The 15922-nt window shown below is 47.5% G+C and overlaps 1 protein-coding gene across 1 annotated transcript in view; it reads right to left on the minus strand.

The window, feature by feature from the left end:
• The window catches only part of LOC112972289 (metalloprotease TIKI1-like), a 134517-nt gene that overhangs the window by 66497 nt on the left and 52098 nt on the right, over nucleotides 1-15922 (minus strand). The window contains exon 2 of the mRNA XM_026078639.1: nucleotides 8078-8638. Within this exon, the coding sequence (XP_025934424.1) occupies nucleotides 8078-8638 (561 nt within the window). The remainder of the gene's footprint in view (nucleotides 1-8077; nucleotides 8639-15922) is intronic.

The raw sequence follows: 15922 nt of genomic DNA on the forward strand, positions 1-15922 counted from the left end.
CAGTGAGTAAACTGAGCCTCTAATTGGCATCCTAACGCCTACAGGGGCATCTCTCTTCTCCAGGTGACAGCAAGGAAGGAGAGCACTGCTCCGTAGCGGAGAGGGGCTGCAGGTGCCCCCAGCACAGCCCAGGTGTCTGAAATGCACTAAGTGAGTCCAGCACGAGGCACCTAGCAGGGTGCGGGGCCAGCACGCTGCACCCTACGCCCGCTTGTGCCAGCTGCTCGGCATCTCCCGGGGTCGAGTCCCTTTGCTTCCGCCGCTCGCCTCTGCCACCCCTCTGGGAAAAGCGGCCATGGGAACGTTTGGGTTTCGTGCAAACATGCCACGGACAGAGCGTGAAACCGTGCACTTTGCCAGCGTGATTCAAGGAGGGTGGCAAGATTTATGCAGAAGAGCAGACATGCCCTGCAGAAAGCTTCTGCCCTGCTCACACCTAGCGACTGAGCATTTGCTGCAGCAGCTGTGCACAGCGAAGGCCACAACACCAAATGACAGCCAGCCCGTGCTCCTGACCCCTCTGGCTCATCAGGAACTGCATTTGGATCTGACTGGGGTTTTCAGCAGAAACGGAAAATTAAAGAATGACCATCCCCTGTCTGCCCACAGAGGTTCTCGCTCCATGTCTCACCTCCAGCTCGTGGCAGCGCACACACAGAGTGATTCTTCCCCAAAACCTATCCTTCACTTCAAGCTGTCAAAGGCCTTGGGACTTCCTGAGCCACAGGTGGTTTGGGACATTTCTGATGGTCACTGTTGTAACCACCCATCAAGAATCTGTTTCAACCCTTTCGAAACTGTTCACATTTCTGGTCTCCGAACATCCTGCATCCGGGTGTGCTGGAACTGAGTGTTGTGTTGTGTGAATGTACATTGACCTACTGAGCCTGCTGCCTGATAAGTTTATTGAGTAATCATCCTTCCTCTGTTTTGGAAAATAATGAATAATTGTTCCCTCTGCTCCCTCTCCAAATTAGACCAGATAGAGCACCAGACATCTGAAAATTCTCTTTCCTCCTCTCCTTCCTACTTGCAATCAGCCTTTCTAATGAAACAGCTAATAAAAGCCTCCATAAAGATTAGATGAGAGAGAAGTTGTGCATCAGCAAGGATATATGGAAACCATACCTAGTGCAAAAAAAAATGATAACTTTTTATGAGCTTTCAAGTTCACTTGGTAAATGTAATAGCATCAATGAACAGACTTCTCAATAGCATTTGCATTACTAATCCAAGCGTATGCCAACAGGAATTTAGAGAAATACAAAATCAACACGGCACATATTGGAGAGAGAGAAAAAAAGTGGTAGCCAATGGACCTGAAAATGTAACAGCGAATGAGAAACGATTGTGCAAGCTACTGATGAACTTTSCAGGGGAAGTTCTTTGCCCTACAGTATTTAACATATTTATCAACATCCCAGAGGGCAAAAAAATTATCACTAATGGAGTCTGTAGATGAAACAAAGGTCAGGGGAGCAAAATAATTAGAAGAGAGCAGAGGTGCTGCATAATCTGGATCTCTTGTTAAAAGGCAGGTTGTTTGCTGGCTTGCAGTTGATCTTGGCTGGGAAGATGAGCACTGGACCATAATAACAGGGATAACACTCTCTCCTAGGAAGCAGTGAGACTGACAAGGACTTTGAATCACTCAAGCAGGAGCTCTCAGAAGGCYACTATGTCCAAAAGAGCCTCTGAAAAACTTGGATTGAATAAACTAGGGAAGATGAGAATGGTGACATTACCACGGCACCAAGCACAGGCATGACTGCCACAGTATGCTGTCCCCTGTCCCTAGGACCCATCATTCAAGACAGGTGCTGCTTGACTAGAGAAAGCCTATGAAGAGCTGAGCGAATGGTTAATACGTAGAAAATGTGCCCTATGGGAAAGGCTCAAGGAGTTCTATCTGTTTCATTTAACAATAAAAGAACATTAAAGGGTGAATTGATCACAGTTAATATGCACCTAAACAACTAAGAGAAAGTTGATAGTAGAGGTTCTTTGGCAGAATGCAAAACCTAACAAAATCAAAGGGCTGAGAGCTAAAGTTAGGCTGTATTCTTGTTCTGAATGTGACTAGGTTTGTTAAAAAAACAAAAAACAAAAAAACACCTTTGGAACTGCTGCCACAGGGGAGAGTGGGATCCCATTGCTGCGATGCAGGAACCAAGCTGGATCCCCATGGACCAACAACCCACCTCGGGCTGAAATGAAAGTGTCCCACAGCTGCTGGACTGGATGTGGCAGCAGCGCCTTCCAGTTTTTAGATGAGAAAGCAAGCTGTCTTCCACAGCTCTGTGAGCGTCTGCCTTCGGGGTGTTCAGACTGGTTGCAGCCTTGCTTTCTGAGGGAAAACACAGCAAGCACTGCCCCACAATTTGCATTTACTGCTCCACTACAAGTAGCRGGCCCACAGTGTGAAGCATCAGACTGAACGGCGGCATCAGGGACACCGCGACTCGTCGCTGTAGGGCTCTGCACCAAGACCTGAAAAACTCCTGCCCTAAGCTTAGCACAGGGGCATCCGACTGCCCTTCCCCCCAAACAAGAAATTATCCCTGCTCCCTGCTCCACACTCGTCACTGTTGGTTTAGTTGCCTGATAAGACAAAGTTCCAGCCCAGAGCTTTTGTGTGGTCTCTGGACCCACCTCAGGTGCCCAGGACCCATCTCAGCCCGCTCCGTCAGGGCTATACTCCTCTGGAGCAGCAGTGCTCTCACCCCAAACCAGAGGATCCCGGACGTCAGAGAGTGCGTCTGCCACCTGGCCCACCAGCCTCATGCTGCCTTGTCAGAGGAGACCAGGGTAAGCCCAGACACGAGCGCTCCCAGAGCAGCACGCACAACTCATCGCCCAGCCCTTGCTGACTGTGAAAAGAGGAAAATATCTTGGCATGCTCATGTTATGACACTGGGAGCCAGCCAGAGGCAAAGGGCTGTCTTTGGGAGCTGAGAGGACAAACAGAGACAGCTACATTTACTGTCTCATGAGTTCTGTTTCCACTGTGCAACATGCTGAGCAAACAGTATTTTTTTTTAATGGGAAAATCCAGCTAGTGAATATTAGTGCAGAGCGCAAATACAAGGAGCTTCTCACAGCGCATGTGACCAGTGCAAACCTGTGTCACAGTGCAATCTGCAGTTTGGGATTTCAAAGCCCTAGCACAGAGYCCAGGCTTTTTTAAACAAAGTCTCTATCCTTCTGCATGCAGAGACAGCGGATCAGCAAGAGAATTCCCCTTTTACTGCCACAGAAGAAAGAACCTTGCGACACCACGTAGTTAATAGCATCTCAGTTAAACTCTGAGTATGACAATACAAATGCAAACCCTTAGCTATTTTGGTGGCCAACAGCCAATCTCTTCCCCATCCCTGACATCCAGACACAGAGGCTGCAGGTTTGTCTATATACAAACTGAAAACAAAACAAACAAATCTGGGTCACAGACTGCAAGAGCCAAACCATGCAAATAGGGCAAATTCAGTTGTTTCAGTTGCAGTTCATGTGCAGAAAAGCCTGATGTTCCCATCACCTGGGGAGGGAGGGTTGTTACTGAAGTACAAGCATCTTTAAGTTACACCCTCAGGGTAGAAGATACAATCACCTTACTGCAAAGTGTCCTGTCTAACCTGTTCTCTAGTTCAGCAGTGAGCGGTCCTCTCTCAGCTCCTGAGAGACTCTTTTATTAACCCACTGCTGCTAGCTTCAAACGTCGATATAAGCTACTTCTTCCAGAGCTCCCACCACGTACCCTTCCTTGCTCTTCCTTTTTCTGAGCTGCTCTGTAACTGCTGTTGCCAAAAGTGATCCTGAACCAGAGTCTTGTGAATGGTAACATTGCATGATTTGACCTCATTACGCTGGAAATTAGAGACAGACATTATAATTTATCAACTAAATATAGGGGGAAAAAAATCCCCCCCCCTTTTTTTTTTTTTTTGAAATCAGGAGACTAGCACAGTTCTCTCCAATTTCATATCTTATCTTTTGGCCTTTTCTTAAAGAAAAAAAAAAAAAAAGCAAAGCTAAGGCTCAGTTCCAGGCCATCACTGCTGCTTCTCTAACTTCTTTATAAGGAAAAGATACAAAAGCAAACAACTCTCCCCTCCACACATAGAAAGGCAGTGGTGTCTTGGCTTCTCGGGTACTTCCTACTTTCCCTACAGATATGGAGTGCTTCCAAATGATAGTTTTATACCCATGGCTATCAAGGGTGGCCCTTGTACCTGGGCAGATACATAAAGCAAGCAAGAAAATCAATCCTATTGTCATGTCAGGAGACTTATATTTGCTACGCAGAAGTCTGCACCTCTAACAAAAGCATATTTGGGGTCCAGAATTTGAAAGGTACTGAAACCCTTTTGAGAAAGGTAAGAATTCCTCAACACTTTGTTGCTTGCAACAGGTTACCACTTTGAGCAGAGAGTGAGAGAAACATGTCCTAATTAACGCAAAGTGATCCCTCCTAGAAACTTCTGCTCTATTTTCTATCTGCAACCAACTAAATGAGAAAGTGGTGCCAAAAAAAAATGCCAGAGAGATGACTTTCAAATGCTCAGTCTCAGAGCTGGAGCCAAGATTTCAGAAATAGTCAGTCCTTAGTGGCTCCCTGCTTTCCATTGCCAGCCAACAAGTCGAGCACTTTTGAAGACCTGGCCACCTATCCTGATGCTCAGGTAGGAACCCAGCTCTTTGGAAAGGTCTGGACACAAGGAAGCACTGTGAGGAAACAAATTCTCAGATCAAGAATGACTAACAGACAGGATCTTTCACCAAATGTCCCAGGCTTGGAGAAGCCAGACCGGCCAGGGTCTTGGCTGGAAAGTGGTGATGGCTGGGCAATATTTACATGCTTAAGCCCTGGTCTCACGAACAGGGTAGATGCAAGACCAGGCTCATTTTCTGAGCCAATACCAAACTGATTTTCAGGACAGAGGTTTGCTACAGCTGAAACCAACAGCAAAGCTATGAAAGGCTTTAGGCTGGAGTACTAATGCAGGCTAAAGTACTAGAGGCCTCAGCACCACTACAAATGAAATCTGCCTCCTTAGAGTATTGCAACAAGAGAGGCACTACGCATGAAAGGAGGTGAGATGGGAGAAGAAAGTCTGTAAGACAAGCTAGCATAGAAGCAGCATGAAACAGGAAAACAGACACCACGGTCCAAGAGTGGAGACAGACTAATCTTTCCATACTCCCAGAAGTTACATAGCTCTTGGAACAAGAGAGAGGGATTTAGGAGGCAGAAAAATACTGCATGGATAAAATCATTATGCATCATATAGAAATGATACTTTTATGGCCTGACTATGTGGGCAGCCAGCCTGAGTTGAGCAAGAACAGAGATATTTGGCAGGTAAAATAAGACAGGGTTATAAAACAAAAGATAAAGAGGAAATTAGAACAAATACAGCCAAAAAAAAAAAAAAAAAAAAAATTAAAAAAAGAAAAAAAAAAATAACTTTTTTTTTTTTTTTTTTTTTTTACCACATAGGGACATGAAGGAAGTTTCTACCTTGGGTTTTTTTGCTCTTTGAAGATACTGAAGGTTGTGCAACCCCAGGGAGGTGATCAAAGACAAACTGCTCCAGACATTCTCCTGCAATAACATATCCTCACCACCAGCAAGGTCTTGTCTGGCCGTATGCATTGAGAAAAGGACCTAGCTAATAACAATGCATTGCTTGTAAGTAGCCTGGGACTCTTTGTCACCAGGTAGTACAAACAGCTGTAAGAGCAGGTCCTAAGCGTAAGACATAGCACACCTTGTGCAGAAACAAACTGAGAGCACTAAACTTGCTCATCTGCTGAGCAAGTTATCTGTTACTCTGCTACGGCAATAAGCACTGCTTGCAAAGGATTAGACCATCCTTTATGGTTTTGTGTCCTCATTTTCCCCAAGAGAGTTTTATAAGTGTTCCCTGTGTGTTTGCTCACTTGATAGGCAGACACGGAAGCAGTCTGATAGTGGGGGTTCCCAGACAGCAACACAATATGAAAGGAAATGATTTTCAGACAGCCTGTTTCAAAGTCTTTGTTTGATTTCTATTAAACACATAATTAACTCAACTGCCTGAACAAACAGTGAGAAGAAAGTCCTTAAGTCAAAGATTTACAGAATTGCCAACTGTAAGAGTTCACAAGTCAGTTTCTAGAACAACCAAGAAATTGGCTTAAAACCCAACTTCCCCACCTGGACAACTGCTTGGGCCATGCCTTCAGGCCTTGTTCAACAGCCAGGTTAGAAATAGACTGTGATTTTCCAGACAAGGGCTAAGTTTCTCCTCTAGTCCTGGTTACCTGGACCCCCTCAGCTGGGCTCTGTCCATGAGGGCTCCCAAGACTCACAATAAATGTCATAAGGCTGGACAACCCTGGACAACACACCAGTGTTCCCAGCCCGTGCAGCTTCCCTGCTCATGTGAGATTTATTTTATGCAGAAAACAAAAAAAACAGCACAAACAGCTGCTGTCTTTGAAGACAGCTGGTTAAAGGCCTGAAGTGAGTGGCAGCAGTTGCATAGGCTTAAGTGGGCTGTGATTTGCAGCTCATATTTTTCAGCCTCTTGACCACCATCTTGTAAGGCAGCGGAGAAAGCACATAGTCCCCTTTTCAGTCCTGCTAAAACACAGGGTAATGGTGTTAATAAAGCCTTGACCAAATAAGAGGTGGAGGAGATGAGGCTTCCCAGCCTGCTCCTCGTGTGGCTGTGGCCGAGACCAGCATGGGAGAGCACAAGGCATTCAACACAAGATTCAGCAGAAGACAAGAGATGAGAACGAGCCTGCCCAGCTCTGAACAAGTGGGACCGAGGACAGCAGGTGCCTCATTTGTGATCAAGGATTGCACAAGTGATTCGCTTTCTGCCGCTGTGCTATTCTCTTCATCACATCCCCCAGTTAAAGCTGGCAGGGGTAGAGGTACCTCCAGCACATGCTGTCCCTGTCATCGCTGGGCTGCACCTCCCCTACTGTTCCTTCACCTCTCCAGCACAGGAGGGACATCTCCGCGTCAGTGACAAGGCAGGCTCCAGTACATGGGGAAAGGGTCAGGCATCAGCCAAACCTTCCCAGCCCTGTGATCAAAGGTCACCAGCCTTCCCACTCTGGGCTGCAAGGGCATGCTGCAATACCAGACCTCAGCACTTTGATCCCCAGCCATGTGCTGCTTCCTCTCCCCAAACTAGCATCTCCCTGCAGCAAAGGTACCCCACTGCAGAAAGCAACCTGATGCCTGCTTGTGGTCCCACTGGGCAGAGGGAGGCAGCAAGAGATGCTGCTCCCTGGGATATTTAGTTCAGAAGGGAGAACCCGTGACTGGCCCATCCAACACAAGGACAACACAGAGGTCCTTCTGCTGGCCCAGTGTGACACTAACTGAACAACTGTGCTAAAATAGTTTACAAAACCCCCCAAACATTTTCACAAAAGCCTGTGTTAACTTGTGGAAATCCCTGAAGGATGGACCTGCTGACCCTTATTCAGTAAGCCTCAAAGAAAAAAAAAAAAGTTCTTCCAAATACAGAGGATGGGCCCCTATTTCCCAGAGCACTGAGAAGTCCACTGAACTACTCTTCCCATAAGCAATATTTCTCAATTTCCACCACACTGCCCCTCCTTCCCTCAAGCTATTAGACCTTTCTTCTTAAGTAGCTATTACAGAAGTGAGATTAGACACCAAATCCCAGCCTGTCCTGGGGTCCTGCTATGAATGTGCCCAGCAGGTCCACCCAGGCAGGGTCAGAGAGCAGATATCCAAAGGTCCAGTGTCACCCAGGGTGGAGCCTGCCCAACACTAGCCAGGGAAGAGTAGAAGGGTCTCCCCAGGTGAAGTCTAAACAGGATTTAGGACACAGCCCATACTGCTCCATGGCTAGCAGACCCTCCAAAGGGTACAGGGAGGGGCATGGGCAACGGAGAGCAAACGTGAGCTCAGCCACCACAGCCTCTCGGCGCCACACATCGAAAGCACTTATCCCATGCTCCAACCCTGTGCTCCTCCTGTCAGGACACACACTCAAGCAGCCAGCAGCCAGTCCGGCACCCTGTGCCATCCTGCAGATGTCTGTCTTACCTGGGAGAAGTTCAGCCCATTCAGGGGGTGGCATTGTTCCTCCACTTTCTCCACAGCACCTGTTTGCTTCCTGAGCCGCTCCGCTTCCTGGGCCAAGTACAGGTCCAGGACAGGCACGCCTCGGGACTTGATGTCCACCTCAGTCAGAGAGTTCACCATCAGCATCACCCACACCGGCCTCTTCCGCTCCCAGTTGCCAGCGATGGCGTTGAAGAGGTAGTCTGCATACAGACCTTTGCCCCGCTGGTCCGGGGTCATCCACGACGGCATCATGAGCTTGACGTACTCCAGGTGCCGCTTGAGCCGGCGGTAGATGTCGCGGGGCAGCACGTCCTGGAGGTTCTCCCCTTGGGGCAGGAGCTGGCAGCTGGTGAGTGCGGAGATGGTGTAGGGGTCGGTCAGGTCCAGCTCGAAGTACACGATATGGCTCTGCTGGAAGGCCTTCTTGGAGTTCTCAGGGATGAAATCCCAGACGCGGGTGTACGGGACATGGATAGTGCCGAAAAAGTAAGACGGGGGATCTCTCTTGATAGTCCACAGGAAGGAGTTCAGCTCGCTTTGCTGGGGGAGAGGGAGACACAGCAGAGTAAATACCGACATTCCCGCCCAACCACAGGAGCACAAGGATCGAGGGAAACACGGTGCTAGGCAAGCAGGTCACCTGGCTCAGCAACTTGCCAGCACTGACTTTTCCTAAAGAGGCTTTGCTCATGCAGACAAAGGGTATTCTTGGAGCATCATTTTCTCAGGCTTTGAGGTCAAAATTCAGTTTTCGTTAACTAAAAATGTAAGAGGCATGACCCTGGCTTTCTCCTCCTGAAAGGCAACACTGGGTCTTCTCAACAGCCATGCTGCCCCTGCTCAGCACCAGCTATCTGCCAACACCAGCAACAGGGCACAGCCCAAGTGGGCCAAGCTGCAGGCRAGGCACTTATCCAGCTTCCACCTTGTAATGAGTCAAAAGCTGGCATCAGTTTGCTGAAGCAGAGCAGGACAGCAGGCTTGCAATCACCTTCACCTTGACACCTCTCACTTCAGCACAACAAGGCGCCTTTCATCGAGGAAACTGCCTTGACACTTACTGAGAGGGTGCCACAGCACCTCTGGAGAACTTCCCGCTCTGAACAAGACATTAAATGAACTAGTAACAGAAAATATAACTAGCAGGCAGACCTGCTGGACCAGGTAGGAACGCTGTCTTACAAGCATGTGGCACATGGCAGACAGATATACAGTCAAATTCTCATTTTTCTGAGGAATGAGAAGCACATGCAGTACCTTGGGAAATAAAGGAAGAAACTCTGCCAGCCAAACAGCCTACGGTTTCAGGACATTCTCTTTTAAACAGACAGGAGAAAAAAAATCACTGACCTCTTTCTTAAGATCAGCTTTTAAAAGCCCTCAAAAAGCACAGTTACCAGGAAGCTAGAGCGAGACTTCATATGTTTGTTTTGCTGCCGTATGTGCCTCACAGCTTCCTCACAAACACCAAAATGCAGGACTGTGCCAAGCCCTAGGCAATCTTCCAGCACAGAAGAGTAGACGAGGCAGAACTGACCCTGCTTGTTCTGTAGATCCAAGTCAGTTTCCACCACCACCAAGACCTACATCACCTTCAGCACTGCACTGCTGGTGCGGCGGTCCTTACAGCTGTGATGGACACAAGCAATTTCTATCTGTCTGCACAGACAGGAAGAAGTAGCCTTTGCATGTCTAAGTCCTTTGCATGTCCTGTCTGCACAGACGGGAGAGGCTTCCAGATGCACTCAAACATCTGGCCAGGCTTTAGCCAGCAGATAACTCTAACCTCAGCTCTGGGGCTAAGTGTGCATGTGTGCTGATCTAAGATGCCTGCCTGACTGCCAAATGCAGAACAGCCTGCTGGAGGAATTTATTGGAAACACATTGCCTATAAATTTCTGATAGTAAAGAACTGGGGTTAGAAAGGTTAATCTTAAAGATTGCTCTGCAGTGGCTTATCCCAGACAGCGTTCTCCAGAAGCTCTCTATGTCTAACCCAGGCTGCAGATCAGGCAGCACTTCAGCAAAGCGCTACCGCCAGTCTGGCTTACTGGCATGGACTCACAAACCAAGTAAATCCCATGGAGCTCTTCAGAAATTTCTGCGGCATGTCAGAGATCTGAAAGATACACCAGAGACCTGAGCTTTGGTAAGTATCTGCCTTCATAAGACTGTGCTGCATCTCTGGATCCTACAGGACAGTCCTGGCACACACTGCTGAACGACAGACCTTAAAAATATTCCTAATGCTGAATAAACACTATCTATACTCTTCACTCTTTATAGGAGCTGAAACAAATRAGAAGTCCTCTGGGCAAAGGAAAAGGTAAAGACCACAAAGTGAAAGATAGAGAAGATATATGGGGGCAGATGGGTATGGATTTGACATAGAGCCAGAAAGAACAAGGGAAAATTAATACACAAAGGAAAACAAGAGGGATACCAGGCAGGGCTTTGGGTTAGATGTAAAAGCTGAGCATCCAAGCTCAGAACACAGTCCTTGCTGTAAGGGAGATGCTGCAGAACTCATCCTTCAGCTTCCACGTAGTCTCTGCCTTCATTAAAACAACAACAACAACAACAACAACAAAAAAAACAAGAATACATTCCCCCTGTAAAATGTACCTTTTCTAGAGAAGGACCATGCAACTTCCCTCTTCTTTCAGTTATACCACTCCAAAGTTTCTAGGCAATTTTTTTTTTTTTAACAGGTTTCTAAATTTAGGCAAATCAACCATACTTAGCTGCCCAAATAAGTGAATGCATTTGAAGAAATGCACTCATTAACCTCGGTGCAATTTTCAAGTTAACGAAGTCCCTCCAAGAAGCAAAGACTTTGATTCGCCAGCATTTTACAGATGACCAATGCAATCACTAGTCCGGAGGGAAAAACGGGAGGAAACTTCACCGTGGCAAGAAATCGACTGGAGGTAGATGGCAGCCAGCAAGGAGGAATGACCAGCAGGGCTACTTTCTATCTGCAAGTAAACAAAAAGACAGAAGAGCCACCTGGGACAGGYTGGGAGGTCAGCACTCCTTCGCTTCACACAAGTCTGATCGTGTACGTGACAGACGGTGCACGAGCAGAGCCGCGACGGAAAGGAATCTTAAGGAACAAGTCRCCACCAGCCAGCTCAGTTCAGCTCCCAAATAAACCCTGCCAGAAGGCATGAGCCCAAGGGGATAGTATCAGGTTTTATGCAACTGTTGTATACAGGGTGTCAGTGCTGCTCCGGACCACCATACACAGCCCAGCTAGAAGGGTGTTTGGCATCACACTTTCATGTTTTCCTCTGCAAATCCCCATGGCTTTTGCAACTAGATACTGAAAGCACAGCTGTACTGCTTAGCTATGAGCAGCACTGCCGACAGACCACACAGGCCATCAAGCAGAAAGTAAATGAGTCTTCCTTTAGAGGATTTACAACACGGCAAGTAGAAGAAAACAAGCTGAGGCCTAGCAAAACTCACAAAGTCCTCAAACGCCTCAAAGAGATCGAGATCCTATAAGAGGGTGCAACTGGGTGTTCCTGCAGGCACCTCCACACCTGGAGGTGTGACTCAGTCACTAGCCTGGCCACGYGTCCCAAGAGCTTCTGTATGTTCCCGCAGTACCTACTTGCACTCCCAAGTCCCCGTGAATCTCTTGGAGCTTGTGCACGTTTCCCTCTAGCTTCAGAGAGGGAAAAGTGAGGGTGTATCTCTTCCCTAAGGCCATAAAAGGGGAGCTGTTAAACAACGTGCAAGGTGGCTGTGAGATAGCGCAGGAGCAGTGGCACGGCTTGTTCACCATTGCATTATACGCTGGGACTGGCAGTCCCTTTCTCTCACCTCATTTCACTGAGAGCACGCAGTAGATAAAGGTGCTAGAACCCGATTTCCCTTTGCAGTAGGATCCTTTTACGCAGCTCTTACATCATAAAGAGGTTTAAAAAGCAGCAAAAATTACAGCTACAGTGATGTCTCAGAGGCTAAAGTGAGGGCTGGGCTGTGCAGCTCCAAGAATTTCACTTACTTGTCGCTGATTTACCCAGAAGCATAACGGGAAAAAGTCAGGTTCAGGTAAGGACTGCCACGCACACTGCTGTCTCCACTCTCAAACGTACAGGTGGTGCTCAGCGCGCTGCTCATTACAGGAAAGCCCACGGGCTAGGGCAAGGGCTGGAGGGGCAGCCTAAGGATGGCAGAACTCGAGTCTCTGATTTTGCTGCCGTACCGCAGACTTGAGGCTGTGTCGCACCCCGCCGCGGTGCCTCTGGCTGAACCCCCGTCCCAGCTCGAGGTATTCCTGAGCGCTCAGCGCTGCGGCAGTGCGCCGTCTCCCTGCCACATCTGCCCAGGTGAAACCCATGACCTCCTGCCTTCCTTCCACCAGCTTCAGCACAACACAGGCATATTTATTTTTCCTTCTCAATAGGTTTCTTCTTTAATACGTCAAAAACAACTCCCAGATTCGGTTCATTTTAAACAGACAGTGCTAGCCCCAACAGCTTGCTTTTCCAGCAGTGTTTATAAGATCACTATGGGATGCAGCCTGTAGTCTTCAAATACCTAAATATTACTGCATTTGTCAGACAGCATGAATCATTTCAGGTGCAGACAATGACTCTGCTGGAAGACGAATGCCAAACAGGATCAGAGAAACTCTCATTTTTCTTCTGAGAAACTATTTCAAAATGACCCAAATGATGCATTGACTAAGGTAAATAAAATCACTGAAAACATCCAGAAAACACATAATGCAAAAAAAAGTGGGAGAAACACAGAACATTTCCAGTGGTGGCACTCTGAACATCTAGAAAAGGAGCAACAGAGTGAAGGGAACTTAAAAATAAAAATAAAAAGTTCAAGGGGAGGAGGTTTCAAGGATATGGGGAAGGGGGGCTCAGAGGGGAAGATCAGCCGCTGTCCAAAGACTGAGCAAATGGATGTGGCCTCCAGAGATGGGAACCCTGTCCCCATCCTGGCCACGTGACGAAGCAAGTCACATCACTTCTGCTTCTGTCCACCTTCTCTTTGTCTCATCTATGCAGATGATAAATTTTTCAGGACAAAGTGTATGACTTGCTATACAGGTGCCCTGGGGCTTTAGCTTCCTCCAGGGCCTCTCACCTCACCTCTCAACATCACAGCTGGGTCTTCCAGATCTCAGCCCAGGATTGCGCTCTAACTCAGTCCACAACAATATTCTCTCTATTTTTTTCCTGCTACAGAAGTCTGAGCATGTGGCATGCAATATCTCACCCAGGCAGCCCTTACTCCCTATATGGCTTTCTCACTCACTCTTATCTRTCCTGGTGTCCTATCTTGTCATGCTCATTTATACCTTTTTGAGGCAAAGACTGTGCCTTTACTCACCATGAAGTGGCCCACGCACCTACAATAATGCACACAGAAATACTAAGCACATTTTTAATAGTCAGTCTTTTGAGCTTTTGCCCACTTACATTACTGACACACTCTTAAACTCAATTTAAGACTGTAAGCAGAGCTTGCCTGGGGATAAACACTGCACTGGCTACAGCTATTAAAAGAACACAAATTCAATCTCCACTTACCAACAGTGAAAAATAAGAATCAGATTTTCAACTAAAAAGCCAAGGACTGACAGCAGACAGCTTGCTTGCTCTACTAAACTAAATACATGGGGAAAGACAGTTGTTGAAATTAATTGGCCTCTTATCATGAACAATGCATCATAAATTATTAACCAGTTATAACCACAAGCATTCTACTGTTAATCCCTGGATTCTGGCTTTAAATTTTTCAATATACTACAATGTTTAGCAAAAAGAAAGCACCACTAGGACACATTACTTAGTAACTGGGATATGACCCAAAGGATCCCAGCATCCTTTGTTTTAGATTAACTGTTTTCAAAGCTTTTCTTTTTCCAGTCTGTTTCCCAAAACAGATTGATGGGGCGTATTATGTTTAACTATAATATGGAGTGATGATGAAAAAGCCCTCTGAAGAAATATTGTGCACTCATTCGTTAAAATGGCAATTCATCACTTTCAGGCACTGAGTTTACAGATTTCTTTCAGGACTGAAGCTCTAAAGGACCCAGCAAGAAGAAAGGCATACTGTAATTCAGAGAGGTAGGAAAATGCACAAAAGTTCCTGTAAAAGGTGAAGATACAGACAAACAAACGAACAACAAACCTTCCCTGAATACGCAGGCACAAAGAGCAGTATTGTTTTCAAGGGGATGGAGTAAATGTTAATAAAACATTTCACAAGGACGTTGCCCTTACACCCAACACCTTTGCAGACAGGTACGTGTCATTTCTAGGGCAGTGTGGTTACCACCACTGCCCTAATGACCCTGAGAAACAGCCTGCCGGTACCAAAACTACAGGTGGTCTTACATTTTAATGGCAGAGTAATCAGCAGATAATGAGATACCATTAACACATTTCACCTCCAATTTTGCTGGTAACTGGCACATGTCCAGTCAGTTGCTTTGACTCCTGAGGAAAACTCCCTGGATGTCCCACCAAGCCAGAGAACTGGTGTTTCCCCAATACCATTTCTGCATAGGCTGTCAGGGGCTCTCCCCTTCCTCTTTCTCATTCCCTCTAACTCTTTACAGATGCACACCAGCCCACAGCTTCATGCCCTAAAGAGGACGGGGGCACCAGAGACTTGACCTGCCTTATGTCAGTGTCAGGGCAGGTCACCTAGAAATCCAGCTGACATACTGGTTCCAGCCAAAAGCAGACTGCAAGGCACACCCCACCCCCCCACCCCCGATATAGGGATCAAGAGCTGTCTAACCCAAGCTTGAGTGGACACCTCCAGTGAGTCACAAGTAGCTTGACATAAGGTTAAGTCAGCAGTGCCCTAAATCTTGGGTCACTGGTGGGGTGGCACAGCTGGAGGCAGCAGGACCCTACCAGGGAGATGGGCAACACGTTGGAGTGCATGTAGGGAGGACAGAGAAGAGAGGTCACAGTGCATCCCTGGCCTTCTCCAGAGCTAAAAAGCTTTCTTGCCGCTCTGCTAGACCTCAATCTGGATGTGGCACCTCCCTAGTGCTCCCTTAACAGCTATGCTAGAGSACCTAACCCAGTCTGGAGCAGGAGCTGAGCACAAGTGGGAGGACACATCCCAGGACTCTCTTGTGTGCATAGCACCTCTGGTCAGGGTGGCTCTAAGTCCAAGCAGATGACAATCAGGAACCATCTACTTCTCTAACACTAAGTTCAGGTACACTTTTCTGGAAAGATTTTGGGTGTTTTCATTCAGAAACCTCAAGGACAACTGCTTGTTCTCATTACTTTAGGGAAATCACACCCTTGTCATAGGTTTCACATTAGCCAGAATACCACCAGTGACTTGCAGCCATGAGTCCTCAGCTGCACTTCCCCCTCACCTGGGCCAGGTCAGGCTACGCTGCTCCTCATAACTACAAGGAGGCTGATGAACTTAGAACTTAAAGCTTAATGCAAGTTATATCAATATTTCTACTTAAGGGGCCGCATTTGCTGGTTTGAGCCTCCTTCACCGTGCTCGGGGTTAAGCAAAAGCCAACAACCTATCCCCGGAGAGGGAAGCAGGCAACCAAGTCACGTTGTGAAAGCCTGTGCCGCTCTAAGTGATGCAGCCATGCCGGCAAAGCGCACGCTCAAGCGAAATGTTCTGCTGGGGCTGTTCCCAGGAGCTTCCTCTCCGCTGTCAGGATGTCGGGCCTCCGAGAGGGGGAAAGCAAAGCATGAGAGCGGACTCAGGTGCAAAAGTTGTGATGGGCTCGTCTCCATCACGCTTTTCCACCAATACCCGCTCAGCCCCGTGGTGGTACTTCCACCTGACGCAAAATCC

Source organism: Apteryx rowi, unplaced genomic scaffold (assembly GCF_003343035.1).
Source record: "Apteryx rowi isolate R43461 unplaced genomic scaffold, aptRow1 scaffold_113, whole genome shotgun sequence".
Lineage (NCBI taxonomy): Eukaryota > Metazoa > Chordata > Aves > Apterygiformes > Apterygidae > Apteryx > Apteryx rowi.